We start from the raw sequence: 14,516 nt of genomic DNA, 5'->3' as shown, positions 1-14,516 counted from the left end.
ATGCCAAGCAAAGCATGACAGAGGAAAGACAAAGCTATTTGAACAGGAAGTCAAACTGTCCAGTGGGGCAGTTTTGAAAAACAACATGTTTTTTAACAGAGTTTACAAGAACTGAATGTGTATGAGGGGCTTCAAAAAGTTCATGGAAAGTGGAATAGAAAGATAGTGGAATTTTTCCAGGAGCATTGTGATGCCCTCTCACATATGTGTTTATGTTTGTACATATACACTTTTGAATGATGACAGACGGCCGGGCCAATCAGTTACATATTAATTAATCTAAGAGGTGATTTGTAGCATTTCTCTCTTTTTTAGTGGGCCAGAAAGTCATATCTAACAGGACTTCAGACTAGATGGAGTCTGGATTACCTTCATCCATAGTTCTATTCATTCACTAATTAGTCACTATTTTTGAAGGCCCTACAGTGTGATAGGCACCATGCATGGAAATGGTAACGTTGACCACCAAACATTGTACCTCTGAATATAGTTGTATTTTCACCCATTGAAAACATGTTGTTGTTGCTGCTAAGTGCTGTGGAGTTGGTTGAACTCATAGCAAGCTTATGCAGGGTTTCTGAGGCACGATGGTGAGTATGGGCCATCAACCCTGCAGTTAGCAGGTCATTGCTTATCTTATAGCACCACTTCATGTTTATCTTATCAATAAATTGAGGGGTTTTTGAGGCTTAGAAATATGCTGGCCTTTTCTCAAAATAGTTTGATGTCTTATTTGCAGTTTTCTGGAATTTTCCAGTGGAATGGTGACCTCACTGTGGAGGATCCAGTGAAAGAGGTCCCCTGGGGAGTGAGAAAAGATATTTGGGGACTATGTTTTCTCACTGTCAGTAAAGACCACCTTCAGAATTCAACTTGTTTTTACTTACTGTTGAGTCACTTCTGATCATAGCAATGCTGTATGGTGTTTCCAAAGACCCCAGCAATTTGTACTCCAGTGCTTATCCTACAGTGATGTCATGACTTTTACCCTACAGTGCCACATCATGACTCTTATCCTATAGTGCCACATCATGACTCTTATCCTACAGTGCCACATCATGACTTTGGCATGGAAGAGAGTAAATGACACTGTGGGATTTCCTCCACTAATAAAATCAAAACCAAACCCATTGCTCCTGAGTCCATTCTGACTCGTAGCGATCCTCTACAGGGTCTCTGAGGTTGTAAGTCTTTGCAGACACAGGCAGCCTCTTCCTCCTCTTGAGGAGAGGCTGATGAGTTTGAACTGCCAACCATGTCACTAACAGCCCAGTGCTTAATCCACAGAGCCACCACTAATACTCCTTACTAACTCAGCACTTGTATGGTCATGTCAGGTTACTATGTAAACAAGGAGATAATTCCAAAAGGTGTACCTGAAAGCTGGTGTGCAGAATGTGTGCAGAATCAGGACACTCAACTCAGTTTAATTTGGAAAAGGTATAGGGTTGATGATAGCTTTATTGAGTTTCTGTTAAATGTATCCTTTTTATGCTATAAAATTTCCAAATCCAGTTCCTCCTCTAGGTCATTCCTCAGCCAAAGTTTGGGTCTTGTGCTGACTGCTAAGTTAGCATGCTTGGGGATGAGGGTTGTTGTTGTTGTTGTTAAGTGCCGCTGAGTCAGTTCCAACCCATGGTCATCCTGTATAGGGTTTCCAGGGAGCAGCTGGTGAGCTTGAACTGCTGATCTTGTGGTTCAAATGGCTTTGCAGTCCAGTGTATTAACCCACGGTGCCTCAGCAGGACTTCGGGGATGAGGGTACAGTATTGCAAAACAGAATGATGAGAGATGCACACACGTATGCACTTACACACTTGTATCTGTCTGTGTGTGCCATGGATGTCCGTGTCTCTGGGTTTAGGAGAGCAGACTTACCATCTATGCTTCCCTGGGGAAGACTAGTGCTATCTGCAGTCATGAATATGTGTCTTCACTAACTAGTGACCAAAGCTTTTAGCAAACTCGGTTCTAGGATTGTATCATTTCACAACACCATCCTGAATCATGAGCTTTCAGTGAGGAGTATTCTGTGAGCATGGAAATAGAATATAGACAGTCCCCCACTTGCCATGTACTGGAGTTAAGACAAACCACGATTAGGGTCATCCAATGTTTTGCTTTTTGGTGTGGCGCCATAGGATAAATAGTAGACTTCAAGGTCAGTTTGAGCTACAAGATTGGTGGTTCAAGTTCACCAGCCATTTCTTGGAAACCCTATACTGGGTCGCTATAAGTTGGAACCGACTCAAGGGCACCTAATAACAACATCATTAGTATTGGAATCTTGAAGTAGTGCTCTAGGATATGCACTAGACTGAAAGGTCCACACCAGTTTCTCCTTGGAAGTCCTATACAGGGTCGTTATGAGTCAGAAAGGACTCGACAGCACTTAACAACGTCATCTTTAGTAGTATGTACTAAATATAATGTTGCAGCACGTAATTTGCTCATGTCATCATATCTGTAAGTTTGTTTGTGAGGTTTCCAACCCTAAAGACAAATAAAAGCTGATTTCTAAAGATCCTTATATTAAAAGGCAATCGATGAAGGAAAAAAATAAGCTATTCAACTTATGTCAGAGCTGATTTATAATGGAGTCGAGGGAATGGAACCCCATCGTAAGTCACAGACTGCCTGCAATAGCACACTTCCATTTCTTGGTAAATTCTGTATGGTATTCAATCCAGCCTCATGCCCAGCTCCTCCTCCTCTAAGTCTTTCCTCAGCTAAAGTTTGGGTCTTATGCTGACTGCTGAGTCCATGGACTGACTCATAGTGTGTTTTAGCCATAGCTGTTTTAATGAGACAGCATTTCCAGTTTGAATGGGAAGAGCTGTTTTGTGGTTTTGTGTGGTCTACAAATTGCTCCAGAGCCTTTAGTGTGACTTTCTCCTCTTGTTTGTATTTCTCTTTAGTCCGGTGTGCCATCTTATATTTTTATCCATTTGTTTCTAGGCCTCATTTGAAGCCTTTCTCAGATATCCTTAGGGCATGTCTTGGCTCATAGGAGTAGATTCTTGCCCCTAAAGAGGTCTCTCTGAGCTAGCAGGAAACATTGTCCAGGTCTTCCTTTTGCTTTTGGAACAGAGGTGTTTTTTATCTACAAGATTGTTCTCCCAGTTGAGACAGTCTGCCCTCCAGCAAACAGATGTTTGCATCCAGATCTCCCTCTAGATGAATAACAGCCTCCCAGAGGCTAATACTGGCTGGAAAAGTTCTCTTGTGCACCTATGAAGAATAACTTAGCCCTAAGCAACCTGCCTTTGATGTATATTTTGTGATTCGGGAAGAAGAAAAAATGAAATTGCATTTCTGCCAAACTGTTTCTTGAAGATGTGGATTCTTGTTGACTGAAGGTTTAATCCAATGTGAACTCTGCACTCTCCATTTGAACAAAGGTCAGATTGTGATCACTTTTCCTAATATTAGTCTTCAATGTGGTGCTCTGTGTTGTGGTTTGGATGCAATATTCCATCAGCAAGATGGATCAGATGATGTCTTCTAAATCTCCATCATGTTTGGTTTGCTGAAAAGATTTTTTCCCAAGCATAAAATAGTTTGTTCAAAGAGTCAACCTTCAAAAGGTGCAAGTCTATAGACATGCTGAAAATGAAATGAGTGTATTTTGAGAGGACATTAGTTTTGCCTCGATACCTTGGAATCTCGTCTTTCATTTAATCTAAGATCAATGTGCCTCATGGTAGCAACATTTGTCATAATTGGCTAATAAATTTGTGTCTTCCAATATCAAAATATTAACTGAGACTATGAAATCAGTAAACCATATAATGGTTTTGAACAAGGAATCATAGTTTGGCTTTTGAGGATCAGTGAAGTTAAATAGCAAGCTTTTGTTCACTCAGACTGCTTAAGACAGCAACACATTAGTCCAAAATTTAAGTTTGGAATCTAGTTAAATATTTTTTGAGTCATATTTATTGAAACACGGCAAGCTGGTTTCTATAGTCATTGGTTGGGTGCCTTCGATTCATTTCCAACTCATAAATAACATTGATACACAGCCACAATTGCTTCATGTTGTAATCTTTATGGGAAGAGATTCCATCTCTTTCTCCTGAAAAGCATTTAACTACTGTGTCACCAGGGCACCCTTCTTGAGTACAAGAAAACAGATTTCATGACTCAATCATCAGCATGTCGACTTGTAACCATTCTGCACCAGACTGGGTATAAGTGCAGTGTTTCAGACTCCCCATGTCAGGAGGGAAAAAAGCCTAAAAGAAAGAAAATAACACCTTTTTTTCATTCCTAAAGAAAAACATTTTTGCTTCAAGTCTTGGAGAACAGTGAAGACCTGAAGATTCTTCCCATTTTTTCTTCAGCTCTTTGCAAATCCAGACCATGCTATTGATTACCGACTATTCATTGCTGAAGGCAGTACTCCGTATTCAATAAATTAAGCTTTAATTCCTAAGTCCAACACAATAATTGACCTCAAAAAGAAGATAAATGGATAGGCTGTCCTGAGCTCATGATTAGAATCCACTTGTCAGTCTCATTAAATTAGTATTTTTCAATTCAGTGATTTTCTCCCATTCTTTTCTAGTCTCTTTCAAAATCTATAAAGCCTTTCACCTTCTTCTTGTATCAGTAGAGTCAAGCTATTTTCTTTCTTGACTTCAAAATTGAAAGGTTTTTCTTAAGACATTTTTTATATGTCAGTATTAATAACAATTTATTGTAGTGTCTATTTTAGGACAAACTGCAAAACTTGTATTTCTAAAAAGAAATCTGAAATAATCTGATTTCATAAAATCATAAATGACATTGATATGTAAATAGAAATAGATAGTTGCCATCAAGTCTTACTCATGAAAATCTTATGTGAGACAGAATGAACATTGCCTAGTCCTAAGTCATCCTTGGGGAGTGAGGTGGCTCTCAACTACAAACACTGGACCACAAGGTCAGTGGCTTGAGCCCACCAACCACTCAGTGGAAGAGAGATGAGGCTTTAAAGCTCTCGCAAAGATTTACAGCCTCAGAAACCTCTATGGGGTCACTATGAGTTGGAACCGACTCAGTAGCACTTAACAACAAGAAGTCATGCTTATGATCTCTAGAATGTTCCAATCCACTTTTGTTGCTGTTGTGCCAATCCATCTCACCAAGGGCATCCCTCACTCTTAATGACTCCTGCTTCATCATACACATTGTCCTCCTCCCATGACAAATCCCTCCTGATGATGTTGTGTACAAGGCAAGTACATCAGACAGTTTTCCGTTGTGATCCATAAATTTGCAGTGGAAACTTCTTATTAGTAGATGATCAGGTATTTCTTCATAGTCTGCCTTAGTGCAAAAGCTCTGCTGAAACAGGGTGACCCTGCTGGTATTTGAAATGCCACTAACATAGCTTTTGGCATCATAGCAAAACACAAGCCACCGCAAGACAACAAACTGACAGGTTGTGGAAATTTGATATGTAACTTATTTTATATAGTATAAATTGATCCATTGATGATTTTGAAAAATTTATCCTATCTCCTTCAATAATCATTTTCCTTATCTAATCCTTGATGATTAGGGAGGTTTTTTGATATCTCACCTAAGGAGTCCTGATGTGGCACCCCAGGATTAGCAATGGACTGTGAGGTTGGTTTGAGCCACAAGAAAATCAGTATTTCAAACCCACCAGCCACTCCTTGGAAACCCTATACAGGGTCGCTCTGAGTCAGAACCGACTTGACCGTACTCAACAACAGCAACCTAATGTAACATTTGGAAAAATATTTAAAATGAGAAATTTTTGGTGAGTTGAACCAGATGATAGATGGTTTATAAGCATAATTTTAGATACTAACTCAGTTGTTGGTGCCACTCTAGAAGTAATTTCCACATTTAGAGAGGAAGCAAATTATTTCATAGTAAGAGTGTCAGTAGAGAGTTCATTCTAAACCTTGATGCTTATTATTATGTTAAAATAAATCTAATCACAATTACTGTAGATGCTACTCAATTATCAAGACAATGATTCCACTCCATAGTATTCAGAATTGAAATAGCTAAACAAGTACTCCTCCAGGTAACTTCTAAAAAAGTAGACTTGAGGTTTGACTTCCATGGACTATATGGTGACAGATTTATTACCTCTTTCCTTCATTGTGCCAGAAGCAAACTACCAGAGCTCCAGAAGAGAGAAAACTGTTCTTTAATTCCTACTTGGATTCCTTAAGGTGTCTAAGAATTGAATTAGCTGAAATAACACATAATTTTGGAGAATAAAGGCGACTATGAAGAGTAGGGGAGTCCTGGTGTGCCGCTGTATGCTAAGCACTGAACTGCTAACCACAAGGTCGGTGGTTCAAATCCACCAATCACTCCTCAGAAATCTTATAAGGGTCACTATGAGTCAAAACAGACTGGATGGCACTTTACAACAATAACAATAACAAAATACAACAATAACAACAATAATAGAGACTGCAAGATATAGTTTTGCAGGATCAACTACTGATTCATTGGAAATACCTTCCTCTCAACAAATCAAACAGCATGTTTACTAGAACCTCACCAGATGGAAATCACAGGTATCAAATCAACTTAATCTGTGGAAAGAGACTGTGGAAAAGCCCATGTCATCAGTCAGAACAAGGCGAGGGGCCTACTGCAGAACAGAGGCTGAAGAAAATTAAAACAAATCCACTGGAGTCCAAGTACAACCTTGAATGTATGTCTCACCTAGATATAGACGTCATCTGAAAAATCTATTTGATGCACTGCTGCACACCTGGTGTGGTGCTGTGGGTTAATGCGCCTTTCTGCAAAGCCATTTGAACTGCAAGATTGGCAGTTCAAGCTCACCAGCTGCTTTTTGGAAATCTTTTATAGGGTCGCTATGGGTTGGAACCGACTCAACGGCACTTAACAACAACAACAACAACAAACACTAATAATAGAAGAAGATGAGAAGAGTTGTAAAATTACATCAAGGACATCTACATGAAGAAATCAAAAAAGGTCATTAAAAACACAGAAGATAAAGAAAAGATCAAATTGATGTCAGAAGAAACATGCTCTACATGCTCTCAAATGTAGAGTTGCTAAAGCAAATCAAAGGAATTATGAAATAACAGAGATGAATAGAAGAATTCTGTGGGCTGTATGAGAAGACAAAGTAAAATATTATAATAAAATGTGCAAAGATCTGGATTTAAAAGTCCAAGGAAAGAAACACTCATCATGTCTCAAGCTGAATGAAATAAAGAAAACCTTCAAGCCTTGAAGTGTAATTTTGAAGGGTTCTATAGGCTGTGTCCTGGTGTGGTGCCGTGGGTTAATGTGATGAGCTGCAAAGCTGGTTTGACCCTCAAGGTCGCTGGTTCAAGCTCACCAGCTGCTCCTCAGTAGCCCTATTTGCTATGGGTAGGAACCGACATGGAGGCACTTAACAATAACAACAAAAATTGGCAAAATATTGAATTATGCAGAAAGCATCAAAAAAGATGGAAAGAATTCTCGGAGTCATTGTATCACAAAGATCTGGTCAATATCCAACCATTTTAGGAGGCAGGAGTTGATCAAGACTGATGACCTTTAAGGAAGAAGTCCAAGTTGCACTATAGACCTTGGTGAAAACATGGCTCCAGAAATGGACAGAATAACAACTGTGATGTTTTAATAAATGAGTGCAATGCTGGAAGCACTTTTGTTTCCACCAAGGAATTTGGAAGACAACTACCTGGACAACCAACTGGAACATATCCATATTTATGCCAATTCCTAAGGAAAGTTACCCAGTGGAATGTGGAAATTATTGAACAATATCATTAATATCATACACAAATAAAAACTTTGCTAAAGATATCTCAAAAATGATTGTAGCAGTACATCAACAGGGAACTGCTAGAAATTCAAGCCAGAGGTAGAAGAGGACATGAAAGGAAGAATGTCATTACTGATGTCAGATCAATCTTGGCTGAAAGCAGAGTATACCAGAATATCTACCTATGTTTTTAATTGACTGTATAAAACCATCTACAGTATGGGTTGTAGCAAATTATTATTCACAGAATGAGAACTTCAGGCCACTCAACTGTGCTCATGCAGAACCTATACATAGACCAAGACTTGGTTGTTTGAACAGAACAAGGATACACTGCAAGGTTTAAAATCAAGAAAGATATATGTCATGGTTGTGTCCTTTTACCATATTTATTCATGCTGTATGCCGAACAAATAATCTGAGGAACTGGCCTATATGAAGAAGAATATGACATCAGGATTGGAGGAAGGCTCATTAACAGCCAGTGATATGCAGATGACAAACCCTTGCTTTCTAAAAGTAAAAGATGACTTTTATGAGCATTTATTTATGAAGATTAAATACTGCAGCCTTTAGTATGGATTGCTTCTCAACATAAAGGGAAACATAAATCCTCACAACTGTGCCAATAAACAGTATCATAATGAATAGAGGAAAATACTGAAGCTGTCAAGGATTCATTTATGTGTGTTCACCAGTAACAACCATGGAAGCGGCAGTCAAAAAGTCAACGTATTGCATTGGGCAGATCTGCTGCAAAAGACCTCTTTAAAAGTGCTACAAAATCAAGATGTCACTTTGAGGACTAATGCGCACCTGCCTGAAGCCACATTTTGTTTTTGTTTGTTTGTTTATTTTCTAATCACCTTTTATACATATGAAAGCTGGATATTTATAAGGATGTCCCAAGAAGAACTGATGCATTTGAATTAAGGTTTTGGCAAAGCACATTGAAACTATCATGGACTGACAGAATAAACACATCTGTCATGAAAAAAAATATAATGAGAATGTCTCTTAGAAACGAGGATGGTAAAACTTCATATTACTACTTTCCTTACTTACTTTGACATGTTATCATGAGAGACCAGTCCCTAGAGAATGACATAATGCTTGTTAAAGTTAAGGGTCATCAGAAAGGAAGCAACCCTTCAGTGGAATGGACTGACACAGTGGCTGCCAAGTGATAGATTCCTAATATTTACCGATGCTCTTCCGTAGGGAAATCACATGGTACTCTTTTTTTCTTTGACTCATGGGCTCAAATATAGCAACAGTTGTGAGTCTGGTGTAGGATTGGGCAGCATTTCATTCTGTTGTACTATATAGAGTAGTTCACAGCAAGGATTGGGACTGTGGTAGTTTCATATGATAAGCACTGGACTGCAAACCATAAATAAAGTTGGCTTTTTGAGCCCACCAGCTGCTTTGCAGGAGAAAGATGAGGCTTTTATTCTTTGTGAGAGCAGAACCGACTTATGGCAGTTACCAACAACAACAAGGACATGAAGAATAGCAGTCACAGCCATGATTCTAACGGTCATCAAGTTGGTCTGACTCATAGGGAACCATACAGGGCTTCCCAGGTTGTATGTCTTAATGGGAGCAGAAAGTCCCATCTTTCTTCTTTGGAACAGGTGGTAGGTTTGAACTGCCAATCTTGCAGTTAGTAGTATAGTGCTTATCCTACAGCATCACTGCGGTTCTTTCAAGTCCCTGGGTGTCACAGATAGTCTATGAGTCTAATGTTGGTTCTTCAGCTCCACCCAGAAAAACCGTGGACCAGACACCCAACTGTCTGTTCCGCTGAAGTCCTGGTGTGGCACTGTGGGTTAAACACTTAACCACAAGGTCAGATAAAACCACACAGTGGGTTGTTCAAACGCATCAGCCATTCCTCTGAAAACCTCTACAGGGTCACTATGAATTGGAAACAACTCGACAGCTCTGAACAGCAGCATCTGCTTCTGTAAGATTCCAGCCAAGAAAGCCCTATGGAGCACAGTTCTACTCTGTAATAAACCCTGGTCATCGTGAGTTGGAATTGACTCCGTGGCAATGGTTTTGTTGTTGTTGTTGTTGTTTTATGAAGAGGTAAAGCAGAAGCAGTCTTTCATTAGGAAGTTGGATTTATAAATCCAGGAGCATTATCTTTATGAATCCTTTTCCATAACCCCAAACCATGTTTTCTAAAAGCAATAAACGCTGAAGTTGTTCTTCTCAGGCTCATATGTGCATGAATAGATTCCTCTACACACATAAAATGTCTCTTTAAAGACCCAAATATGAGGGCTGAGGACGCTAATGGTACCCAATCGCATTCCTTTCTGTCTTGTTTTTTGCATCCTGTAGTTGGAATTGACTTGATGGCACTTAACAACAACAACAGTATACTAGCCTGGTGTGGCTCTGTAAGATAAGCACTAGAATGCTAACTGTAAGGTCGGCAGTTCATACCTATCCTCCACTCCTCAGAAACCCTATCCAGTGTCATTTAGTTCAAACTGACATGAGGGCACTTAACAACCACATTGTGTTCCTCGTAACACAAATGCTGTTTCTTTGTATAATATTTTTATGTCAAAACTCTAAATGATAAATATCAATTGCCCGTCCTGGTGTGGTGCTGTGGGTTAATGCGCCAGACTGCAAAGTTGTTTGAACTGCAACGTCAGTGGTTCAAGCTCACCAACTGCTCCTCGGAAACCCTATACGGGGTCGCTATGGGTTGGAATCAACTGAACAACATATTTTGTTCAAATTCTATATGATGTTTGTTGTTGTTGTTGATATTAAGTGCTATTGAGTCAGGTTGACTCATAGCGACCGTGCATAGGGTTTCTGAGGAGCACCTGGTGGCTTTGACCTGCCGACCTCGTGGTTTGCAGTCCAGTGCTGATCCTACAGGGTCACACCAGGAGTCCATGTGATGGCAGGTTAGGTATATAATGATAATGCAAAATATTTCATGGCATTATGATTCATTATGGCAGCCCAAATTACGTTCATTATAGCTTTGTTATTAAGTGCATTTAATTCCATTATGAATCTCTAAACACTGATAATCGATTGCTATATATGGAATCTCCAAAGAGTCCAAAATATTACATTAATTTGAATATCTCATTTGTGAACCATTCCAAGTATCAGCAGTTTAATTTAATTTTGTGTTAGAACAAATTCATAAAAAGACTAGCACAAATGTATTCATCAGTTTGCATTCATTGTGCTAATGACAATTCTTTGCACATATTTTTATTTGACTTTTTATCAAACAGAAAGATTTTCTAAAATGTAATAGTAAAAAAAAATAAAAAAAACTGAGCTATTTGGGAGAGAAATTAAATAATAGATTCCTAATATTAATGGATGCTCTTCTATATGGAAATCACATCGTCTCCATTTTTGTTTGACTCATGGAAAAATCATAGCTACAAGTCAAATCTCATTTAACATATTGTTATCTAGGGTTCCTTAGTATTGTAATCATAGAGTGCATTTAAAAAAAAAGAAAAAGAAAATGCCCGCTCAAAGCAATTATTTTTGAGATTAAACAATGAGGTTTTATTTTTTTAAGATCTTAATAAATTTCTGACCACTTTCTTGTTTTATTGGCAGAATTTTTCCGAGAGCTCTTGGAGAATGCAGAGAAGTCCCTCAATGACATGTTTGTAAGGACCTATGGAATGCTGTACATGCAGAACTCCGAAGTGTTCCAGGACCTCTTTACTGAGCTGAAAAGATACTACACGGGGGGCAATGTGAACCTGGAGGAGATGCTCAATGACTTTTGGGCTCGGCTTCTGGAACGGATGTTTCAGCTGATAAACCCACAGTATCACTTCAGTGAGGACTACTTGGAATGTGTGAGCAAATACACCGACCAGCTGAAGCCTTTTGGAGATGTGCCCCGGAAACTGAAGATTCAGGTCACCCGTGCATTCATTGCAGCGCGGACATTTGTTCAAGGACTGACTGTGGGCAGAGAAGTTGCAAACCGAGTTTCCAAGGTAAGTAAAAAAAGCTACTGTCTTTCTAACCAGTCTTCTTCATTTCGTTTATTCTGTTTTTAAGGTAAAAACTAGAAAACAAACAAGGTAAACAAGTTCTCATTTATAGTGATTTTTTGTTGCTTCTAGACAAACCAGCTTTATGTCAAAGCTTAATTTTGTTTTTTTGTTTTGTTTTGTTTTTTCCATCCTTGTTTTAGATGAGAGAAGACAGGTTGCCATTCTATGTCATTTAGAGTATAGTGTCAATATTTATCAGTAATATAGTGGTGGTGGTGGTTATGTGCCGTGTAGTTGGTTCCGACTCTTAGCGACCCTGTACAGGGTATCCGAGGCTGTAAATCTTTACAGGAGCAGAAAGCCTCATCTTTCTCCCACGGAACAGCTGGTAGTTTTGAGCTGCTGATCTTAAGATTCGCAGCCCGATTCATAACCACTACGCTACCGGAGCTCCTTAGTAACATAGTAAAGAGCCTCGCTATGGGTCGGAACCAACTCTATGGCACTTAACAACAACAACAACAAAGAGCCTTTATAAGAACTAGTGCCCCAAACAGGTGTCTTGCAACCATAATCACTTGTATTTCTGAGCAGCGCTTTAAGATGGCGCATCCTTACACAGCAGTCCATTGGAGGTTCAAGCCCTCCAGGAAGTCACAGATGGTATTCTTGGTTCTTCAAGTGGAGACAAGGTGTTCTTCGAAACACCAGCATGAGGCTTACCTTTTTCTTTGTCACCTTGTCAAAGAGGCCAGATTTCTTAATAGTGAAAGAAGAGGTGTCGGCTAACACCTCAAGAACCAGATTAGAGATAAGCACTGGAATGGAAGGTTGGTTTGAACCACTAGATTGGTGGTTCAAATGCAACAACTCTTCCGCAGAAACCCTCTATAGGATCACTATGTTGTTGTTGTTAGGTGCCATCGAGTTGGTACCGATTCATAGTGACCTTATGCGCAACAGAGCAAAACACTGCCCGATCCTGGGCCAGCCTCACTGATGTTGCCATGCTTGAATCCATCGATGCTGTGAGCTGGGACCAATTTGAAGGCACTTAACAATAGCAGCAATGAATACCAAGTATGACTGCAGTCATAAAATTCCTTTTGTTATCCATTGTCTTTGCAGTGCAGTATCATGTATTGCATTGGTCTTATGAGAAAGGTAAATCATCAATGCGCTTTTGTGCCTTTCCTTGAGGATAATGTTTTTAAGCCTGTAAGACAAGGGCCCTTTCTCCACAGCTGTCTTTAAACATTGACTATTTCCTATGTCATGTTTAGCCTCCATTGTTTAAGTTCTTTCTTGACATTTACCTGCTCTTATGAGATGGGTTTGCCCATTTATGAGGTCAGTCTAACAAATGAACTGCAAGATGATTACTTGAAGTAGTAAAGTAAAAACAATACATATCAGGAATCTTGTTTTATGTCATCCAAAGAAGGTCATATTTGAACAAAGATTATTGCCAAACACTACTTTTCTATTGCAGGACTATATCAAAGACCAGACAGTATTTTTTATATCTCTCGTTGCCATTCTGCTAAATTTCTTATTTTTCCACATTGATCTTCAAAATATTTACATCTTGCCTTAAAGATTGTGTTTACCTTTAAAGATGTTTTTCTATCACATTATTTGTAAAGTACATGAAAATTAGTTTTCAAGTTATCCATTTCTAATAATTTTATTTAAGCATGTGGAAAGGTTATTAGCTCTAAAGCTCAAAAAGGGAAATGTACAAGTGATTGAATAGTATTAAGTGCATTCAACTCTGTTGTTAAAAATAATGATTTTTCTATTGAAGTAAAAAAATCAAATGAATTAACAAGGAATTGACCAGGTAGAACAATAGGAAATGTGATCACCTGAGGAAAGCCTGCAAAATGTAAATAAATATAAAATATGTTTATTTCCCATACTTTGTTAACAGGTAGATATCATTAAAAATAATAATAAGTATAGTCACTGGGGCTTCAAACTGAAGCCTTTGCTTTTGTTGAAAAATGAAACTTTTGAGAAGCATGAAAGTAAATTCAAAGTGCATTGATAAATATACCGTAAGAATGTTTGATAATTTATATTTTACTTGACTTAGGTTTGAATACCATTTGGATGCGTGTATTATGAGATAAGCTCATATCTTCTAGCAAGGTGTCTAATAGATTGCATTGCAGATGACTGCTCTCCCTTTTTCTGTTGTTTCTAAAACAATGGCAGTGACCATGGCATGGAGATGGTGCCCCTTCATTAATCTCTGAATATCTTGTTCGGAGGTTTTTGCCAACCAAAACTTAACAAACTTAACAAACTACTCTTCCTTGTCAAGGTTGATATAGTCAATCATTAGGGAATACTCTACCATAATCTCTCTTTCTCTGGCCCTTTTGTCTGAAAGGAGCTTGTGTCCATTTGGGATGAAGTGTTCTATATGAATATTGGCTTATCTCACTAGAACTCATTAACCTGATGAACTCAAATTGTCAGTCTCATACTGACAGCTGTACACTGCTTATATCTATGTATGTGTGGATATATTGTTATTGTTGTTGAATGTCATCAAGTCAATTCCAACTCATAAAGACCCTATATGGGCCTTCCAAGGAGGGGCTGTTGCGTTTGATCCACTGACCTTGTGGTTCCCAGTCCAGTGCCGCTTATCCTATAATGCCATACCAGAATTCAATATGTATATACAAATATATATGTGTGTGTGT

General features: G+C 38.7%; 1 protein-coding gene across 1 annotated transcript in view; it reads left to right on the top strand.

The window, feature by feature from the left end:
* The window catches only part of GPC6 (glypican 6), a 1,623,644-nt gene that overhangs the window by 826,457 nt on the left and 782,671 nt on the right, over positions 1 to 14,516 (top strand). Inside the window, 1 exon segment of the mRNA XM_006832006.1 lies at positions 11,408 to 11,799. Coding sequence (XP_006832069.1) covers positions 11,408 to 11,799 — 392 coding nt within the window.

This window comes from Chrysochloris asiatica, unplaced genomic scaffold (genome assembly GCF_000296735.1).
Source record: "Chrysochloris asiatica unplaced genomic scaffold, ChrAsi1.0 scaffold00005, whole genome shotgun sequence".
Classification (NCBI taxonomy): domain Eukaryota; kingdom Metazoa; phylum Chordata; class Mammalia; order Afrosoricida; family Chrysochloridae; genus Chrysochloris; species Chrysochloris asiatica.
This window is presented reverse-complemented; position numbering and strand designations above follow the sequence as displayed.